The 17,081-nt window shown below is 41.4% G+C and overlaps 1 protein-coding gene across 1 annotated transcript in view; it reads right to left on the bottom strand.

The window, feature by feature from the left end:
- The window catches only part of SLC25A36 (solute carrier family 25 member 36), a 35,884-nt gene extending 19,073 nt beyond the window's left edge, over positions 1–16,811 (bottom strand). The window contains exons 1-3 of the mRNA XM_042796305.1: positions 16,627–16,811; positions 6,361–6,531; positions 1,748–1,825 (exon numbers count right to left, since the gene is read on the bottom strand). Of these exons, the coding sequence (XP_042652239.1) occupies positions 1,748–1,825; positions 6,361–6,531; positions 16,627–16,667 (290 nt within the window). The 5' untranslated portion in view covers positions 16,668–16,811. The remainder of the gene's footprint in view (positions 1–1,747; positions 1,826–6,360; positions 6,532–16,626) is intronic.
- Between the last annotated feature and the right edge of the window lie 270 nt (positions 16,812–17,081).

The raw sequence follows: 17,081 nt of genomic DNA, 5'->3' as shown, positions 1-17,081 counted from the left end.
AAACCTGCTGTTAAATCCACTTAGCTAATGCTTAATTGAAATGAAGTACTGGATGAAAACTATCAGCCAGAGGGAAATGAGGATGTGCTTATTTGTTAGACTTCTCACATTCTATCAATTTGACATTTTTTGTGGAGGGGAAGGGGCAGAGAACAAGCTAAGTACTTCACCTGGGAGAGGAAGGAAAGAGAATTGGAAGATATAACAAACTTTACTGAAAAGAATTACAATATTTGCAATTTTGGATATTTTTCATTGAGGATAGTCACTTATGAAATGGAATCCGCTACTATATAAAAATTTCTGTTAAAAACGTAATATCTATGTTGAACATTCAGACAAGACTGAACTACCACAAATACAGGCTCTTCAGATGAAGAAGTGCTGATTCCCCACAGATGCCAGGAACAAAGAAAGCTACTGGAAATACTTCAGCTTCTTCAAAGAGCAATGCTAAATTAGTGACCAGAAAATACCTCAGGTATTCCTAATGCCTTAAAATCTGCTAAAAGAAAAGTACTACAATTTCCGAATTATGTTTCTCTTATTCATGCAGAGGATCTCTAGAACACCATCTCATCTGCCAGATCTAAGCAGAACACAGATCAATGCAGAATGGAAAATCCAGTTGAATAAAATTTTCCAGAAGCATCTAAATACCTTAAACTAGGAAAGTTAAGAAAAGTTAAGATGAGAATAGGAGACAGGAATGTCTTCTCTTCAGACCAAATAAAAAAAAAAAAAAAAGCAACCAAGCAAGAAGCATCCACCCTGAAAGCAGGGCACTAAGTTAAGGGAAGATTAAAACCTCTGTGGAACATATTTCCTCTGCATAAACACTCTTCTGTTAAACAGAATACAAGGGAATAAAAACGGGCCAGAAAACAACTACAGCCTCATCCAGGATTAAGTAGTTATTTTAGTTTTACACAGCTTGTTTCCATACTCTTCCTAAGGTATTCTATTTTTGGACTGAACTTAGGCTAAGACTTGCATGTAAGGACCAGTTCAAACTCTGGCATTATCTGCTCCTTGCTCTGACTGCCAGCACCAGCCAAGGAACAGGAGTATTTGTGCTGATGCAGAGCAACTGACAGCAGCAATACCACTGCCGATTACATCAGATTTACATCCTCCTCTGCTGCACTGACACTGCCCCAGTACCCTCTGGAGTCTGGCCCACTGCTGGATCTGCTTTCCTGGAACAGCTGTAAGTGTGTCATCCTACCCAGTCTTGCCTTTCCTGAAGTTTCAGAACTGGCTTCCTAATGCAGGGGGACAGCAGTCTGTGTCACCAGAATTCGGGAAGAAAGACCCAGCACTTTGAGGCTACAGCCACACAACTGCTTCCTGAAGACTATGGATTAACTGAAAGGTAAATCTACCTTTGTACTTTCAAAGGTACAACTTCCTGTTTATATGTGCAGCTCCTTAAGCATTTTCTTTCTTAACTGGACAAAACTCTGCATAAGGGATAGTACACAACAGTAAATACTATTACAGTAGCATATAGGATAGTAAATGCTGAGACAGTTGGTGCTGGGATGTACTCCACAGCTCCAGTCCCACAAGTGGCTCAATTTCTCAGACAACAAAATTACCCCAGGAACCAAAGGTTATTTACTATTAAGTGTTTACAAATGCAGACGCAAAACTCACTTCAAATAAACCTTAAATCCCTTTAATTATGTACAGCAACCAAAGTTTCCTCAAAATTATTTCATTTACTGTAAACATTTATATTTACCTGGAAGGAGCAACGCCTACTAAATTAGGACCCAGCCCTCTAAACAGAGAACGAGGACCTTCCTTTTGCAAGATCATCCTAGAAAACAAAAAAGTAACATTACTTTAACATTCATATCAAAATTAAGGAATGAATTGATGACTATAACTACATAATTTCCGCTTTACCCCGTGTAAACCTTTCATAATAACTGCCAATGCAGTGCTGATTGCATAAAAATCAATCCCTTCCTAGGAACTGCATAAAATAACATTCATTATTGCTTGACATGCCATAGAAATCTAGTAACTAAATGCAGAAGTGAAACTTTATGATGTCAGTGCAGATTTACCTCAAAGGTAGGAACACATACATACATGGATTTATCTGTCATTAGGCAGTAAAAAAAAGTGTCCTTTTATCAGGGAGAAAAATACTAAGCATGGAAATATTCACATTCCTGTGGGTTGTAGATTGTTCAGAAGAGAAAAATATTTCCTTTTATTCTACATTGCTTTCATCACCCTTTAGCTCCCAATGTCTGGGAACTTTCTTGGGTGGGAGGGACAGGGGCTGAAGGGCAAGAGAGGAGGAGAGAAGAGAGAGCTTATGAAGGTTCATTTACAGCAAGTCATATACGTTCTGAGAGCACCTCAGTAATATGTTAGCTCTATTGATTATCACGCTGAGCCAGGGACATCTTTTGCAATTGATGATATATCCTCCTCAAAAAGACCAAAACCTTAACATGGCTTTGCATGTGCTACCTTGCTTTGATTCTACAAGACTCCTAACAGTACCCTAAGTTACATATCAGAAGTTAGAGGAAAGCAGCCTTTCAGATAAAGTCCTGCCAGCCCCATACCCATAAAAGGTTTAAATCCACTAAGCATTCAACTAGGTACCCATTCTTAGCTTTATTCTTTCTGTAAGTTATGGTGATTATTTTGACTACAGTAAAAAAAATGGAAATGTCCAACATGAGAAGTGGCCCTTTCTTGAGGCTGGCAGGGATTCCCTCCTATCAGTTCTGAACTGCTGCCTATGTCCTCCTACCCAAGCACTGCTACTGGGATACAGAGCCAGTGTTTTTTTCCTTTTCAACTCATTCCAGAAAAATCAAACCTTACATCTTCATGAAATGTAACTCACATTTCAGATTAATGTGAAAAGGACTGTAATCCATGCAAACAGACATAGCCACAGTACAGCCCTATCATCTTGTGGTACCAGGTCCACAATAAATACAGCTCTGGAAAGACTGCTTCGGTGGCAGGGGGGTGTCACCTTCCATCTTTGTCAGATTTACAGAGAAACATAGGGATAGAAACAGTGAATTGAGACCTCAAATGAGGCATTACCAGTACTTAAGTGTTTGGAATATCTACCCGATGTAACTGTGGTTTTTAGAAAGAGTTGAAAACCATTACGCAGCAATGTACACTGATGTAGTAAGAGGATATGCTTTTATGATATTCACTTTTAATGAAATCTATCTGTCCAACAATCTAGATGCTAATCATATATGGTATTTTTAAAAAGTATGGTAGGACATGCAAGGAGAAACAAGGTCTATCTGCATCCCATTACTGCAAATTTCTCTAGCAATTGCTTTAGAACCAGATTTAAAGTTAATTCTTAACTACTTCACTAGATGTTACAAAACAGAACTCTGTGCTTATTGATTTACAAACACTGGCCAACACACACAAATAGTTCTCCTGTGTATTTCTTCTTCAAAGAGACACACAGGTTAATGACAAGTCAATTACTCTATAAAGCAAACTACCATTGTATAAATGGCTATTTTGTTTGAAATTTACTATCAGAACAAACAGGTGAAAGCCATCTATAGCACTGAAGGAGATTCCAAACCTATTCTGATTCCCAGCAGCTGGTTTACCACAGTTCTGCTCCTAAATCAAGCTGAAAGTTTACATGTGCTTTCAGTAAGCAAGAAGAAAATGGTGGTTCTGCAGTTGTCATCACTATTTAGAAATGCTGGCATTTAATGCATCTTGCAACATCTTAGATTCATGTCCATAACAATTAGATACGGTTTCACTATGTGGGTAGCATTGCTTCACAGCAATACTTGGGACCACTGAACACATATGCAAAAGCACTATGGAAATGAAAATTAGACACATCTGTCATTCTGAAAGCATTTCTAACACTTACAGGAAGAATGATCTCTGTCCACTTAAAACACTAAGAAAATCACTACCATCACCACATCATAGGTTATACATATGTATATATGCACATATACAAAGCAGCAGGAACCTCAGGGTCTTAAGAGAAACTTAAGAGTGAAGTGTACCAGTCTACTTGTTTCTTCTGGATCTACAGTGTCCCAACACTTGACAGAGCAACAGAGAGTTACAGAGGTTGCAGTAGACAGGGTTATAGTGACCGTGGTTATTGGTGCTCTTCTGCATTCACAGACACTAGCTGGAGGGGTTCCAGACCCTACCCTGAAAATAAGACACAAGCTTTTTGCATTAAAGAGCAGATCCTAAAGCTTGCACTGTTTATTGAAAGCAGTAAATGGTAAATCCATGGTTGGAAGAGTACCATAAATGCTCCATATGGCCTCAGCGGACCTGCTTACATCACATGGGGAAGCCTGCATTGGGAGGCTGGTCAGTTTTCCACTATCAAGACTTCAGGTTTAAACACAGCAAGGTTAGTTATGAGAGGCATTGGCAATATGATATACAGCACAGATATTTAAGAATAAGGAAATTCACTTCTGTTGCCAGAGAATGCAGTCACCTGTACCAGTTCTTCTGAGTTTGTTTCCTGATAGAGATGCCTTTGAAGTCACCTCTGTTGACACTTAAGATGCAGAAGTGATTCCACAGCTGATGTCATCTGCCTGATTCACCCTGCTTTTAGACTGAGTATCATGACCCTTGGAGCACTTAACTGATTTTCCTATGAGAAGAGACAATCAAACCCTGACACCAAGTCAGAAAATTATCAAGTGACACTAAAGGCATGAGAGTAACAGAAGGATCCAGTGTGATTTTCACACTAAACAGCCCTAGTCTCTTAACCAAGAATAATTATGTCCTGCACCTATGTATTTTTCTCATCACAGTCCATTGCCATGACATTTGGGATTTTTTCCATATTTACTGTATTTAATTTGAAACCCAGAAAAGTTACTTGTTCTTCAACACCGACCTGGAAGAAAACACAACTAAGCAAAGAACAGCAGCAGCAGAAAATACACATTCCTGTATCACAGATAAACAAACCATATGTCAAAGAAGCCTATTTAAAAAAAATAAACAAAACAAACAAGCCTTACCAATGAAGTTCATCATGAACTACCTCTACCTCAGTCTGAATTTGTTTCCTGGGAAGACCAAGTTATTTTAGGTTTTAGTGATCAGTTTAAAGCATAGCAGGCTTCTAGCAGAGGGGCACATGAAACAAACATCTCTTCATCCTGCTATTCAGACACGTTTCTAAACAGAAGATGAATTCATAACCAAGCATTCAGGGAAGAAGCTGAAGGGCTCAACTTTTATCAAGACAAGCCAATAAGGCGAGTGTTTTGGATGGGGCTCTTCTTCCTTGTCACAACCTGAGCCCTTCCCACATGCCTGTTCCCAGCATGTTCACTCAGACTTGTACACATAATCAGGTTCTGAATCAAAACTTCCCTGATGACAACTACCTTCCATTCAAGGACCTATTTGGGTACAATCCCCATTTAAGCAAATCCTGTCCTCTGACTAGATTAAGCCTGAATCCTATGCTGCAATTGCCAAAAGGGGCTCTCTACAAACTACTTCTCTCTGATTAATTGGGGATAGAAGGCAACTGGTCTGATTCTTATCAAATTCTTTCTAATGCAAGAAGCAGTAGCAGGTCCTTTCTGGAGGAAGGCTCTCCTCATTGCCAAATACTGAAGGTACCTCCTCATAACTGGCTAGCTTGACTCTCCCACAGTGAAGTGAACTCTGCCTGTGGTCTATTCTAGCAGTTTAACTGGGGCCATACAACTTTCCTGCTGGCTACGGAACATCATTAGCACTGGTGATAAGGCGAGGAAACACAGTGTCCATTCAGAGAGGTGCTATGCAAGCAAAATGTCCCAGAGCATGGCAAAATTTGGCCTTACCTACCTCTTACTAATTCTAAAAGTTTTATTAACTACACATCCACCAGAAGATACTAAAAGGCAGGAAGGGTACAGAGTAATGAAAGTCCAGAGAGACTAGAAAATTAAGCTAATTTCCATAGAGTCCCTATTCAACAACATCTATGTTTCGGACCCAAAACAGTTTAAAAACTCTTATACTAACACTTTTTTAGGATGAAAATAGAGTCTGGCACTCAAGTGTTACCGTGTTCCCAGTGACTTTTGGTGACATAGTTTGGAGCTGTGAATTATACAAGGTACATATGCTCTGACTAATTCAAGGTACAAACTCAAGCATGAAGGGCATTCAGGAAAGTGGAATGTGAAACAATTACAGTTAAAAGGCAAAATATGGAAAGTCATCTCATGGTAGCATCATGACAGACATGAGTGATTCTTTCATATGGATTTGTTCAACACAACTCTCCTCCCCGCTCCCCAAAACAATGCCAAAACTAGTAACATGTACACTCACTTCAAACAATGGAGAGGTCCAGGAGAAACTCTAGTTACTCGATTGACGCTAGCACCATTCACAGTGTTGAGATGGACTTCAGAGATGTAGAGAGTTACAGAGGAGGATTGCAATCGTGTTTTCACAACTTCCAGTGGACATGTCAGAATTGCACCAACAGTACCTCCACATCTGCACAAAGAAATAGGATCATCACATTCTTAACTGCAAAAAAACCTAAAGAACACATTCACACATAATTAACATTATACTCTATACAGTCATATTGTAAAAGGTGAAGAAGTGACTAGAACACACATAACAATGCTGCAGTTATTTGCCCTTGAAGGCAAGCAAACTGTTAAGTCAGTTTGTTAACCCCACACCTTGGAGTCAAAAGTTAAACAGACAAAAATAAAGTTTCCCGAAGTAGTGAAGATGCAGTCTTCAGTACATGCTGTTCATATCAGTTCTGGAAAGTGGCTCAGTATCTGAAATGTTTAACTTCTTATGGTAAATTTTAACTTTTTTTTGAATGTTTAGTGCGCTCCTGACAACGAACAAGGTACCAAAAATCCTTAAAGGTAGAAAAGATTCATGCACTATGCACACGGGGCTACAGATAAAACCTGTGGTGCAGCAATTAAAAATACTTATGAAGACATCTTCAAAACTCCATTCTTATTTTGGGCATTGTACCGTGAAAGCAACAATTCTCTCAGTGTCTCCCGAGTTCTGTCCATTACAGCAAAACAGACTAGATATTGTAGGGCAGGACCTGCCAAGACAGAAGGGCTCTAAGTGGCTAACCAGGTATAGACTTGCAGGTTTTCCTTCAGTCTGCCACTCGTTTCTGTGAGCATGCCAAGGAAGCCGTGCATGACTTGTGCTGACAACGGAGTTACTCCCATTCTGCTAGAGCAGAAAGAACACAGCCAAGAACATACTGCCTTTTAGCAGCTCTGCTCAGAGGATTCTTCTGGTGCTTTTCATAACAGATTTATTAATATCTACATTTGTATCTGTTTGACTGTGATAACATACAGCCTCTGAGGGAAGAATATCAAATCCACAAATTCTGATTCTGAAGACAACCCCAAATCCCTTGGCATTACCATTTAAAAAAGAAAAAGTTCTTATCTTGAATCTTTGAGATCAGTATTTTTAACTTCACAAAATACCCTTCTGAAAACAATGACCAGTACACTATCTGCACCCCTTTTTTAAAAAAACAAAGCAACCCAACAAAACAAAAAAAGAAAAAAAAACAAACCCAGATTTAAATCAAGGTAGTAATTAATGCTACTAACAACTCAGTCTGAAACCCACTAACATACAAATACAATTTGTGCTAAACTCAAAGGGCCCAGCATTCACTCCTCTGATAGAGTAACTGGAGTGGGTGTTTCGATTCTGACAAAATAGTTATCAGCTATTTTGTTGTAACAGGAGAGGCTCAAACACCCCTAAAACCTTTAAAAAGCTGCAAGACTTGTTCAACAGTATTTTTAAAATAGTGCCTTTCAAAATGCAAAGGAGAGTTCAGTACAAATAAGGAGTAATAGCTTTTAGGTAGCTTTTAGTCTGTTGACTCTTCTACGGCAGAGAATACCAGAAATAATGGTAACTGTTACCACAGCATCGCACCCTAAACTCACCTGTTTGTATGAACTGCACTGACAATACCCAACAGCTGCAAAGTAGGATAATGTTTGATGATGTTCACTTAATGCTCCATTTAAATCTATTGCCCTAGAGGCATCCCATTACTAAGCCTAAAGGCATCTTGTCCCACCCCTAACTCCAACATTAGACTCGAGTCCACTCTAGTCCAAGTTATAATTGAGGAAAGAAATCGGGTTTCTTTGTCAGTTTGGAAAAAAGTGTTCTCACATTAAGATGGAAGACCATCTTCCACTGTGTGCTGTACACACATGGTAACCGATTTAAACATATTACTGTAAAATCCGAGTCAAACATCTCTGAACAAGCAATTCCCTTGCTTAATCTTCTAATGGTAAACTACAAATAGGCTTTTTAAAATAAGAGTTGTAGGAAGAGACAGACTAAATATGGTAATATTTATTTTAACCAGCCTTGGAAGCAGTAGGAGCCTGTAACATGTTAAGGTTCATGACATGAATACCACATGGGAACCATAGGTAGGCCACACCTGAAAACAACTTGACATGGAGCTTTAGAGTTTGAGCCTCTTCAAAACAGACAGCAAGTTACTGCATTGCCAGCAGATCAACAGCTGACACTGAAACATGGGCAGGCAATGTAGGAAGTTGGCTTTTGAGTTTATTTCCTGTCTTGCAACCCCTCTGTTTCTGATACCCTCGAGCCTACTCTCTTCAGGATCTTTCTGCATTTGATTTTGGACAGGTTATGTAAGAACTTGTTATCAAGCAACAGTAATAGCAAAAGAAAGCACGTGGTATGGTTTATATTAATGAGATAAATACTATGGAAGGGGGAAGAAAGGAGGAGGAAAAAGCTTGGCCTGCATTCTTCAACGGGGCTTGGAATGTGGAGCCTTTAATGCTACTGGCTCCACAGCTACATCCCACTGGAAAAGTTTTCCAAAGTTGAAGATTAACACTGACCTGGTGCTTTTATCATGCATGCTCCCCTGCACCACACCTAAATCACCACAAGGGATGCCTGGCTGCAACAGCAATTCTGTCAGATATTCACTGTGGATGTGTTAGAAATACTTCATTCAGCTGTGGATTATGAGGGAAGAGAGCAGACACAGCTACTCAATGCTTTTTCTTTTTAAGTCTGCCTACAACAAGTGTTGTTCAGTGATAATTAGCTGATATAACAGCAGCCAGCACTGTTTTTGCATACATCATAAGAAGGCAGAGAAGTTTTATAGTGCAACATGGTTCTGTATTTCTCACAAACAAGTCTGCAAAATCACCAATTTCTACTTCTGTCAAAATGCAACACCTCACTCTCCCAGCCCTCAAAAAATTCCATATAATAGAGAAAGCATTTGGAATTCAAGGAGTGAAATAAAGAGTCCCCAAATGTTGAGGAACCAGACCTTGCTCTGTTGTCACAAGATTCACTGAGTTTGAACAGAACCACTAAATGAAAGCATAATCCAGGAACTACACGGATTTATCTAGTTCACTTGAACTTTAGGATAAGCGCTGCAAGGCTTGACAATAATCTGTTTATGAAAAACTGTCTGTAAACAGTGCTCGTAGGTAAACAAAGAGAATCAATTCAATAACTGTGCACCCTGTACAAATAAGCAACTTATAAGAAGCATGCCAGCTGTTCTGTCACCAGCAATGACAGTGTATTTTATTCAGAAATCTATTTCCACCCTTGTTTATTTAACTCACTACTAGAAATATTGTGAAAGTGACAGCCACTTCTTTGTGCTCCAAGTCCCAGCAGGCCATAAACAGCCCATCACCAGCTCCTGTGCAGCAAAAGTGTTCTATAAATTGGTGGCCAACTGATACCACCATTCCTGCTACCCTCCTCACTAGCTCAGAATAAGGGGCGTTTTTTTAGTTTGTGGCTTAACACAATTTAGGGTGTATGCCAGTTTGGAAAAATATTTTTTAAGAGTTAGACAATTATTAGATTTCTTCTTCTCAATAATACATGTGGGATTTTGTAAACTACTTAGGAAATTTCTACTACCTGAAACCACTGTGCACTTCAGTATCTTCAGTCATACACTAGGCCTCAACCATCTTGACTTGTGAGAACACAAGGTTTAACTTTTTCTCCAGGACTCCATGAGTTTCACCTGGTAGAGTGAGTAGGTAAGCAAATAAACTCCTACTGACAGTATAAACTCGAAGTGAAGAAGAGCAAAACTTGCAACACTCCTGTGTCTGAATGTTTACAGTGGTTTATAGGGAATGCTGTTCAGAAGACCACTTGCTCATCTTACCTATCCAACTTTTGACATTTGCCTCTAATCAATGTTTACTGCAAGCCTATTTCAGCTTTGCCAAGTGAGTAGAAGCAAAACTTGCAAAGCTGACTTTCAGATGCACCTAATCCCACAGGGGCATAAGATTCCACCTGTAGGTCTCAAGTAATTTGAATGGCAGAAGAGCAAAGATCAGTGGTTAAATCCACAAAAACAAACACAGAGGTAAAGAAGATGAAAATCCCACTACTATTAACACAGTCAAGTTAGAGAATTAAATCTGCAGCTTAAACTGTGCAAGAAGAGCTGTTAACTTGACATCTCTTGAATAGAAGGATCTAAGAAGTCAATGCTTTCCTAGACTGAGGCTTATTCCAGAGAGCACGGATAAAAAGAAAAAATAATTTGATCCCTAATGTGCTCTTAGAAGTCCACCACCTCACCAGATTATCAGAAGCAAACCTGGAACTATCTGGGCTTTAAACTCTGCTGGGAATTCAACACTTACACAGTATTGACAACTACCTTCCCCCAGATAAACCTGTATTATTTGTGAGACTGCAAGAAAAAAATATGCACATGCTTCAAAAACCTAATCCTGTTTGGCATTCAAATCCCAGGTTCCATTTCCAGAGATAGCTGCACAAGAAAACCTTCTTTTATAATTTCAAATTGCAGGGATGTGCTAAGGAATCAATGTCTTTGTCCAGATGAGTTGAGTATCTTCTACTGTTACCTTATGCCTCTGCAAGTAAAAGCAAAGACAGCTCCAGCATGGATGAGGGTCTCAGCTTCAGCTATTGGATTGTCTATGAATGCTCCAAAGCAGATTAATATTCCCAATGCCAGTGTCAGCTGACCTAGAATTGAAGCTGACAGTGCAAACATTTTTTTATTCCTTCAGACAATTATCTACTTTATAAAAATAAAACACAAGGCTGCATAGTGCTAGTCTCAGATTCACCTTTCACAGTAGTTGTAACCACAGCCTCAAAGACTCAAAGATAACGCTTGACCCTGTTATCTTAGGTCTACATTCATTCATGTATTTTACCAGCTGTTTCTCTTTCCTGTATAAAAATGAAAGCTCCACGCAAATACCAGGTGCCAAAAGAAACAGCAAGAAAATTGAGATCTAAACTCAAAAGAAAAAAAACCCAAGCCACTTGCAAACAGAACTCCTTCTAATCTCTTCACCACTTACCGCAAATTCAGGTCCTAAATCTATCAGCGATTTCATAGAGCTATCTTTCAACACAATTAACTTTACATCAACAGATCAAGTTGCAGGTTTGGCTATTAAGTTAACAGTATCCCTGTTTTGAGGGTATTTACAGGCTTTTAGTTGTAGGAAGTACAACTTTCAGAAACAGCAAGAATTTATCTTATTAATCCTGAACTTTCAAGGTTTTCTTGTTATTATACTCCTAAACTTGTATATTACACACCTTTCCATCTTTAGCATTAATATGACAACTAGGGAGTACTGGTAGACAGAAGCTCTTAAATCTCTTATTCACCTATAATGTTTCTTTGCTGTCACTTCGAAAGTGTAAATTAAGCTAACATCCTTACAGTAAAAATACTAATCAAACTTGCTACTTCTAATTACCAGCATAAAAATAACATTCCCCTGATATAATGACATATAGAAGCCTACAAGTGAAAGCAGGGTAAACACCACAAGGGGAACAAGCATCACTGGGTTCCATTACCCAAAACAAACATCAACATGTACAGTGTAGCTTCTAGTAGGAACCAGCATAAATAAATATTTACAATAACATTCGTATTCAGTAAAAACAGCTAAAAATGAGTCACCTAGAAGGCAATATGAGAAACACACCAGCTTCACAGTTTCTCAAGTACTGACAGCAATTTTCATGCCATGTGGTAACCTCACAGAACAAACCCCAAGCTACTCAGTGCTTTAAAAAACGCACTCTCTTAAACCCCACAGAGGAGTATCTGAACCCCAGAATAACCTGAGGTTTGGACAGGAAGGTACTAACCTTTTCCTATGCCTTGCAACAGGAAGAACTCATTCTGAAAGACATCAAGGGTTATGCCAGGAATGTATTTTAGTGTAGAGGGGAGCCCAAGTGCCTGGCAGCTCATTTATGGCTCAAGTGGCTATTTTCTGAAAGGGAGTAGAAAAGCCCCTACCCTCACACTACCTGCTACACTAACTAACATCATCTTATATCAAAAACCACCAAGGGTCTTTCAGCTTCATTTCATACATTTCAACAGTGTCTCACCTTCCTGAAGATTTCAAACATTCCTCTTAAATATATTTTCAGAGTCTGCACTATTTCAGCCACTGCAGGGTTTTACTAAGAACCTCTGTCAGACAATAAGCGTTTTAAATTACAGATCAATTTGAGTCAGTTCTCTAATCAGGACAAATAAACAGACTCCTCCCTATTGTCCCTCACATATTGAATTATAAACCAGACAACTTTCCACAAGAAACCCAAGGAGTAAAGAAAGAATTAACAAGTCGACCTGAGATGGTCCAACCCTGAACTCAGAAAAACAGTTGTCCACCTCTGAACCCAAGCCAGTCCCTCCTTTTGCTGAGGATACAAAGCCCAGGCAAGTTCCCATGCCCTGACAGAAGTTTGTAGGATACTGAATTACTGTCATATTCTTCATTTCCAGAAAGCTTAAATCATTAAAACCTGGGATTTATTTTTGTAGCCAATCCCTGAATTTTCATTCTATGTACCAATTACGATTGCAAGCAGGTACATCCAAAACATACTAATCTTCCCTATAAAGCAAAAGATTAAGGTCTTTCTACTACTTTTATTGTTGTTTAAGTACCCTAATAACTAGAAAAAGCATGTAGCTATGTAGCTTACATACTTGAATGTTCATCTAAAGACTACATTCCATCACAAGACACTGTAATTTAAAGATGCAGAATGTTCAATTGATTTTTGTCTTGGTTTGGAATAAAAACACCTGAGTTTATGCTGTCAACATGCTGTCTCCAGTAACAACAATTGCTGCTTGACTAAGATATGGAAAAAATAGAAGGTATGCAAAAAAAAAAAATCTACAGTTTGATTCCTGAAACTTAAGAGTTCTGAGCAATGCAACTGAGTAGATCAGAAGAAAAAAAAAAAACAAACAAAAACACTAAGTTTCTTCTGAAGTACAATTTTCTATCTCCATCCAACACTACAGGTGTCCAGCTAGTTCCTGCTCCCACAAGGGCAAGAAATGGAGCTGTGGAAACTACATGGTTCGCAGAAACAGAACCTGACAAATTGGGGCATCATGACAAAACATGAGCTAAGCGATTTCAAATGTGTCACAGCATGAAACTGAACTCTAGGTATACTATTGATCCATTCAGGCGTGTTCCCTGCAATTACTCTTCAGTATAGAGTAGACAATGGCAGTTTGAAATATAGCCTAGAAAATCACGCGTAAGTGTCTTTAGGTGACAGCAGAGTTAGTGCATGCAACCAATTGCTTACAAATTCTATCAGTTAAAACTGCGTTTAAGGAATGTGTTCTTAAAATTGAATAACTTTTTTATTAAAAAAAGAATTCTTTTTTTTTTCCTACCTTATATTATTTCCTGTGAGTGTGATACTCTTATGCTATGTATTTTCTACTTCTAATTGTGACTGCTGCTATTTTTATGTAACAGAGAATATCCTATTTTAAAAAAAGTCAAGAAGGTCTAAGTAATACATATGGGAGGATTGTATGTAAATCAAGTAATACTTTATTGACGTATCAGCTAATGCATGAACTAGTTCAGCAACATCATTTAGATTTTCCTTTTCTAGGAAAAAAAAATGTACCACTTCAATGATGGTGCTAGAAAAATACATTAAAGCCATTCTGAAATTATTTATTTTTAGACTTAATATTTCTATCACAAAACATTGGTTGTATTTACAATTAACATGCAGTTATGAAACAGAGATGGGATTCTTAAAAATGAAACTACGTGAGTACGAACTACTTTAGAAAAACAAAGCAAGTAGTAATTGCTGAGTAATTCCCTCACCATCCCTGTCTCAGTGGCCTGCACTGCTGAAAGAGCCTAGCAAATCTGCTGGGAAGGGTAAGGACACAGAGATAGGAAAAAAGGCATGACGGGAATAGAATTATTATAAATATGAAACTAACTCCCAACATAAACATTCTGTAATGGCCCATAAATACTGCGGCTTTGATAGTTATTTGAATTGGTCATGAAACAGTCAGTTACAGAAAAATCCCAGGATGGCCCCACCTACAGTACTAAAACAGCAATGTCATCAGTTACAGTTTCATTACCAAAAGCAGGAATTGAAGACTGAACTTAAACATTATAAAAAAAAAAAAAAAAGAAAAACAAAAAACAGGCCAGGTGATTTAGATAATTCTCAGGTGATCTGTAGTCCACTAAGCTCACAAAGAAATCATGAGGTGGCCCTGAATAACTTTTCCACTGCTAAATGTGACCAAATATACAGTTAGCTTTGCTGAACTAAGGTTATAGGAAACATGTGGTTGGCACATGAGGAACGGGCATTTAGCCTTTTCCTCACAGTATAACCCTTGACCCAACTGGCCAGAAGCTACCCACAGACCAGACTTCTCAGCAAAAAAACAGGAACGAACAAGTTGACCTGAGCAATCTTCATCCAGTCTTCAGTTCCAGGTTTATAAACCTGTTTCTATCATTATGCACGATTCTGCCTAGTAATCACCCTTGTGCAGACCTATGAAGGTAAAATGCTACAATTAGGCTGTAGTCCTACTGCTTTTCTCAATATTTACAAGGATGTTAAGTCCTAAAAAAACCCACCTAAGTACGTGCTACTACATCTTGGGTCTCCTGCTGCATAAGCTTTCTCCTCTTAAACAGAGTTCCAGAAACTAGGGGGGTGAAAAACAACCCACATAAGCACTGAATCAAGTGCATAACACTGGGAACCTGCAAAGCATACCAGAAGCGAAGAGAGTGCTCTTGTGCACTCAACTCACCCAGACTTGCTCAGAGTAAACACTACATTGCTCTTCCACCCCAAACACCCCAGTCCAGAGGCACTGAGTTCATTTTGTCAAGGAGAAGCACAAACAGAAGTCCAAGCCTGAAGATCCCTCACGGGAGGGCAAGTATGTTATCAGCCTGTCACTTCCCCTTCTGCACTGCCATTTTCACTACCCAAATACACATTTATAGTTAAGGCAAACAGGATTCCCAGTTTCCTCTTTTAAGCTAGGTGCTCTTCCCATTCTATCCCTTGAGACACCACAAGCTGTGTAACCACATATATCCCAAGCATTACAAAGTTTAAAAAGATGAAGAGATATTAACTGCAAAAGTACAGGAGTTACCTCAAACCTAACCAAGACTACAAGGGCCACATCGGTACTTCTAGCTACGTTCTTCCCTCCAATTTCTTCTATGTTCATAGGTGAAAAACTGCACGACCATGATCAAGCCCTACACCTAAAAGCAGTACACACCAGAGTGTTGAAATGCGTTCAAGTGATACAGTGGCCCTTTGACACTGGCGTTACCAGTTACTCATTTCTAGACTGCCGAGCTGACAGGCATGCTTGGGCAGCCTCTCCGGAGCGGTGGGGGAGCCCATGAACAGAGGGCTGCCTGTGTTTCTCCACGGAAACGCCAGATAAGGGACAAACTCCTGGAATGACGATGAGAGCGATTTTCACGGGAAACTTTCACCCCGCTTCCCCAAGGCCTCACGTACCACCCGGGTTGCCCGTAACAAAACGCAACACCCGGGGCCGGGCCTGGCCGCCACCACCCGCCCGCGGCGTGCCCGGGCTCCCACGGCGGGAGCCTCCGCCCCGGGCCGGGCCCAAGCGCGCACAACCCGCCCGGGCCAGGCCCGGAAGGGCCCTCAGGGCAGTGGGTGGGAAGTGGCGCGCCGGGAGCGCCCCAGCACCGTCCCCCGCTCCGCTGTGGGGACCCCCTCGGGCACAGGGAAGCGGGGTTGGGCGGCTCGCAGCGGTGCGGGAGCGGCCGTGGGGCCCGCCCGCCCCGGGCGGCCCCTCCAGGCCGCGGCCACCGCCTCCCGCGGCGGGCCAGGCCGCGGCGGGCGCGCTCAGTGACGGGGCAGCACCCCCACAGCCGCCATGGAGGGGGAGTGTGTGGGGGGTGTGTGTGTGGGGGGGGGGGCGGTGGAAATAAAGGGACGACAGAACACGGGAAAACCTCGCAGGAGCCATTTCCGGGGTTACAACGACAGGGCGACTCCCCCCGCGCGTGCCACTCCGCCGGGGCGGCGGAACGTGGGGGGAAGGAAGGAAGGAAGGAAAGAAGGAGGGCGGGCGGCCCCGCCTGACAGCCCGCAGGGAAGGGCCGGAATCGGAACCCGGGCGGCGGCTTCACCTACCCGCCGGCGAAGAGATGCACCAGGGTGTCTCTCTGGCTCATTCTCGCCGCCTGACGCCCGGGCGGGAGGGAGCGGTGCCGGGCGCCGCCGCCCCGCGCTCAGCCGGGCCGCTGCTGCCGGCGCTCCGCATAAATACGCACCGCGGCCGTGCGGCTTCCTGCGGCGGGAGGGGCGGTGGCGAGAAAGCTCCGCCCCCCCCGCCGCCGCTGCAGTCAGCGCGGAGCCTCTCTCATGAATATACAACGAGCCCCCTCGGGGTTAAATAGAGGCTGCTATTGGTTGGGGTGGTGCGACGTCATCGCCACGCTCCGCCTCCTAGGGTAGGCGGGGAGGCCTGTACCAGCCGTTTTACGGGGTGGGACGCGGCGCTGTGTTAAAGGCTCCCTGTGGGCTCCCCCACCCGTCCCGGTCCCCGCGAGCTCCCATCCCCGCGGGCCCCCCCCCCCATCCCCGCG

Source organism: Tyto alba, unplaced genomic scaffold (genome assembly GCF_018691265.1).
Source record: "Tyto alba isolate M040663 unplaced genomic scaffold, T.alba_DEE_v4.0 Super-Scaffold_10, whole genome shotgun sequence".
NCBI classification, from domain to species: domain Eukaryota; kingdom Metazoa; phylum Chordata; class Aves; order Strigiformes; family Tytonidae; genus Tyto; species Tyto alba.
The sequence above is the reverse complement of the archived record's forward strand: the minus strand, read 5'-3'. Positions and strand labels throughout refer to the sequence as shown.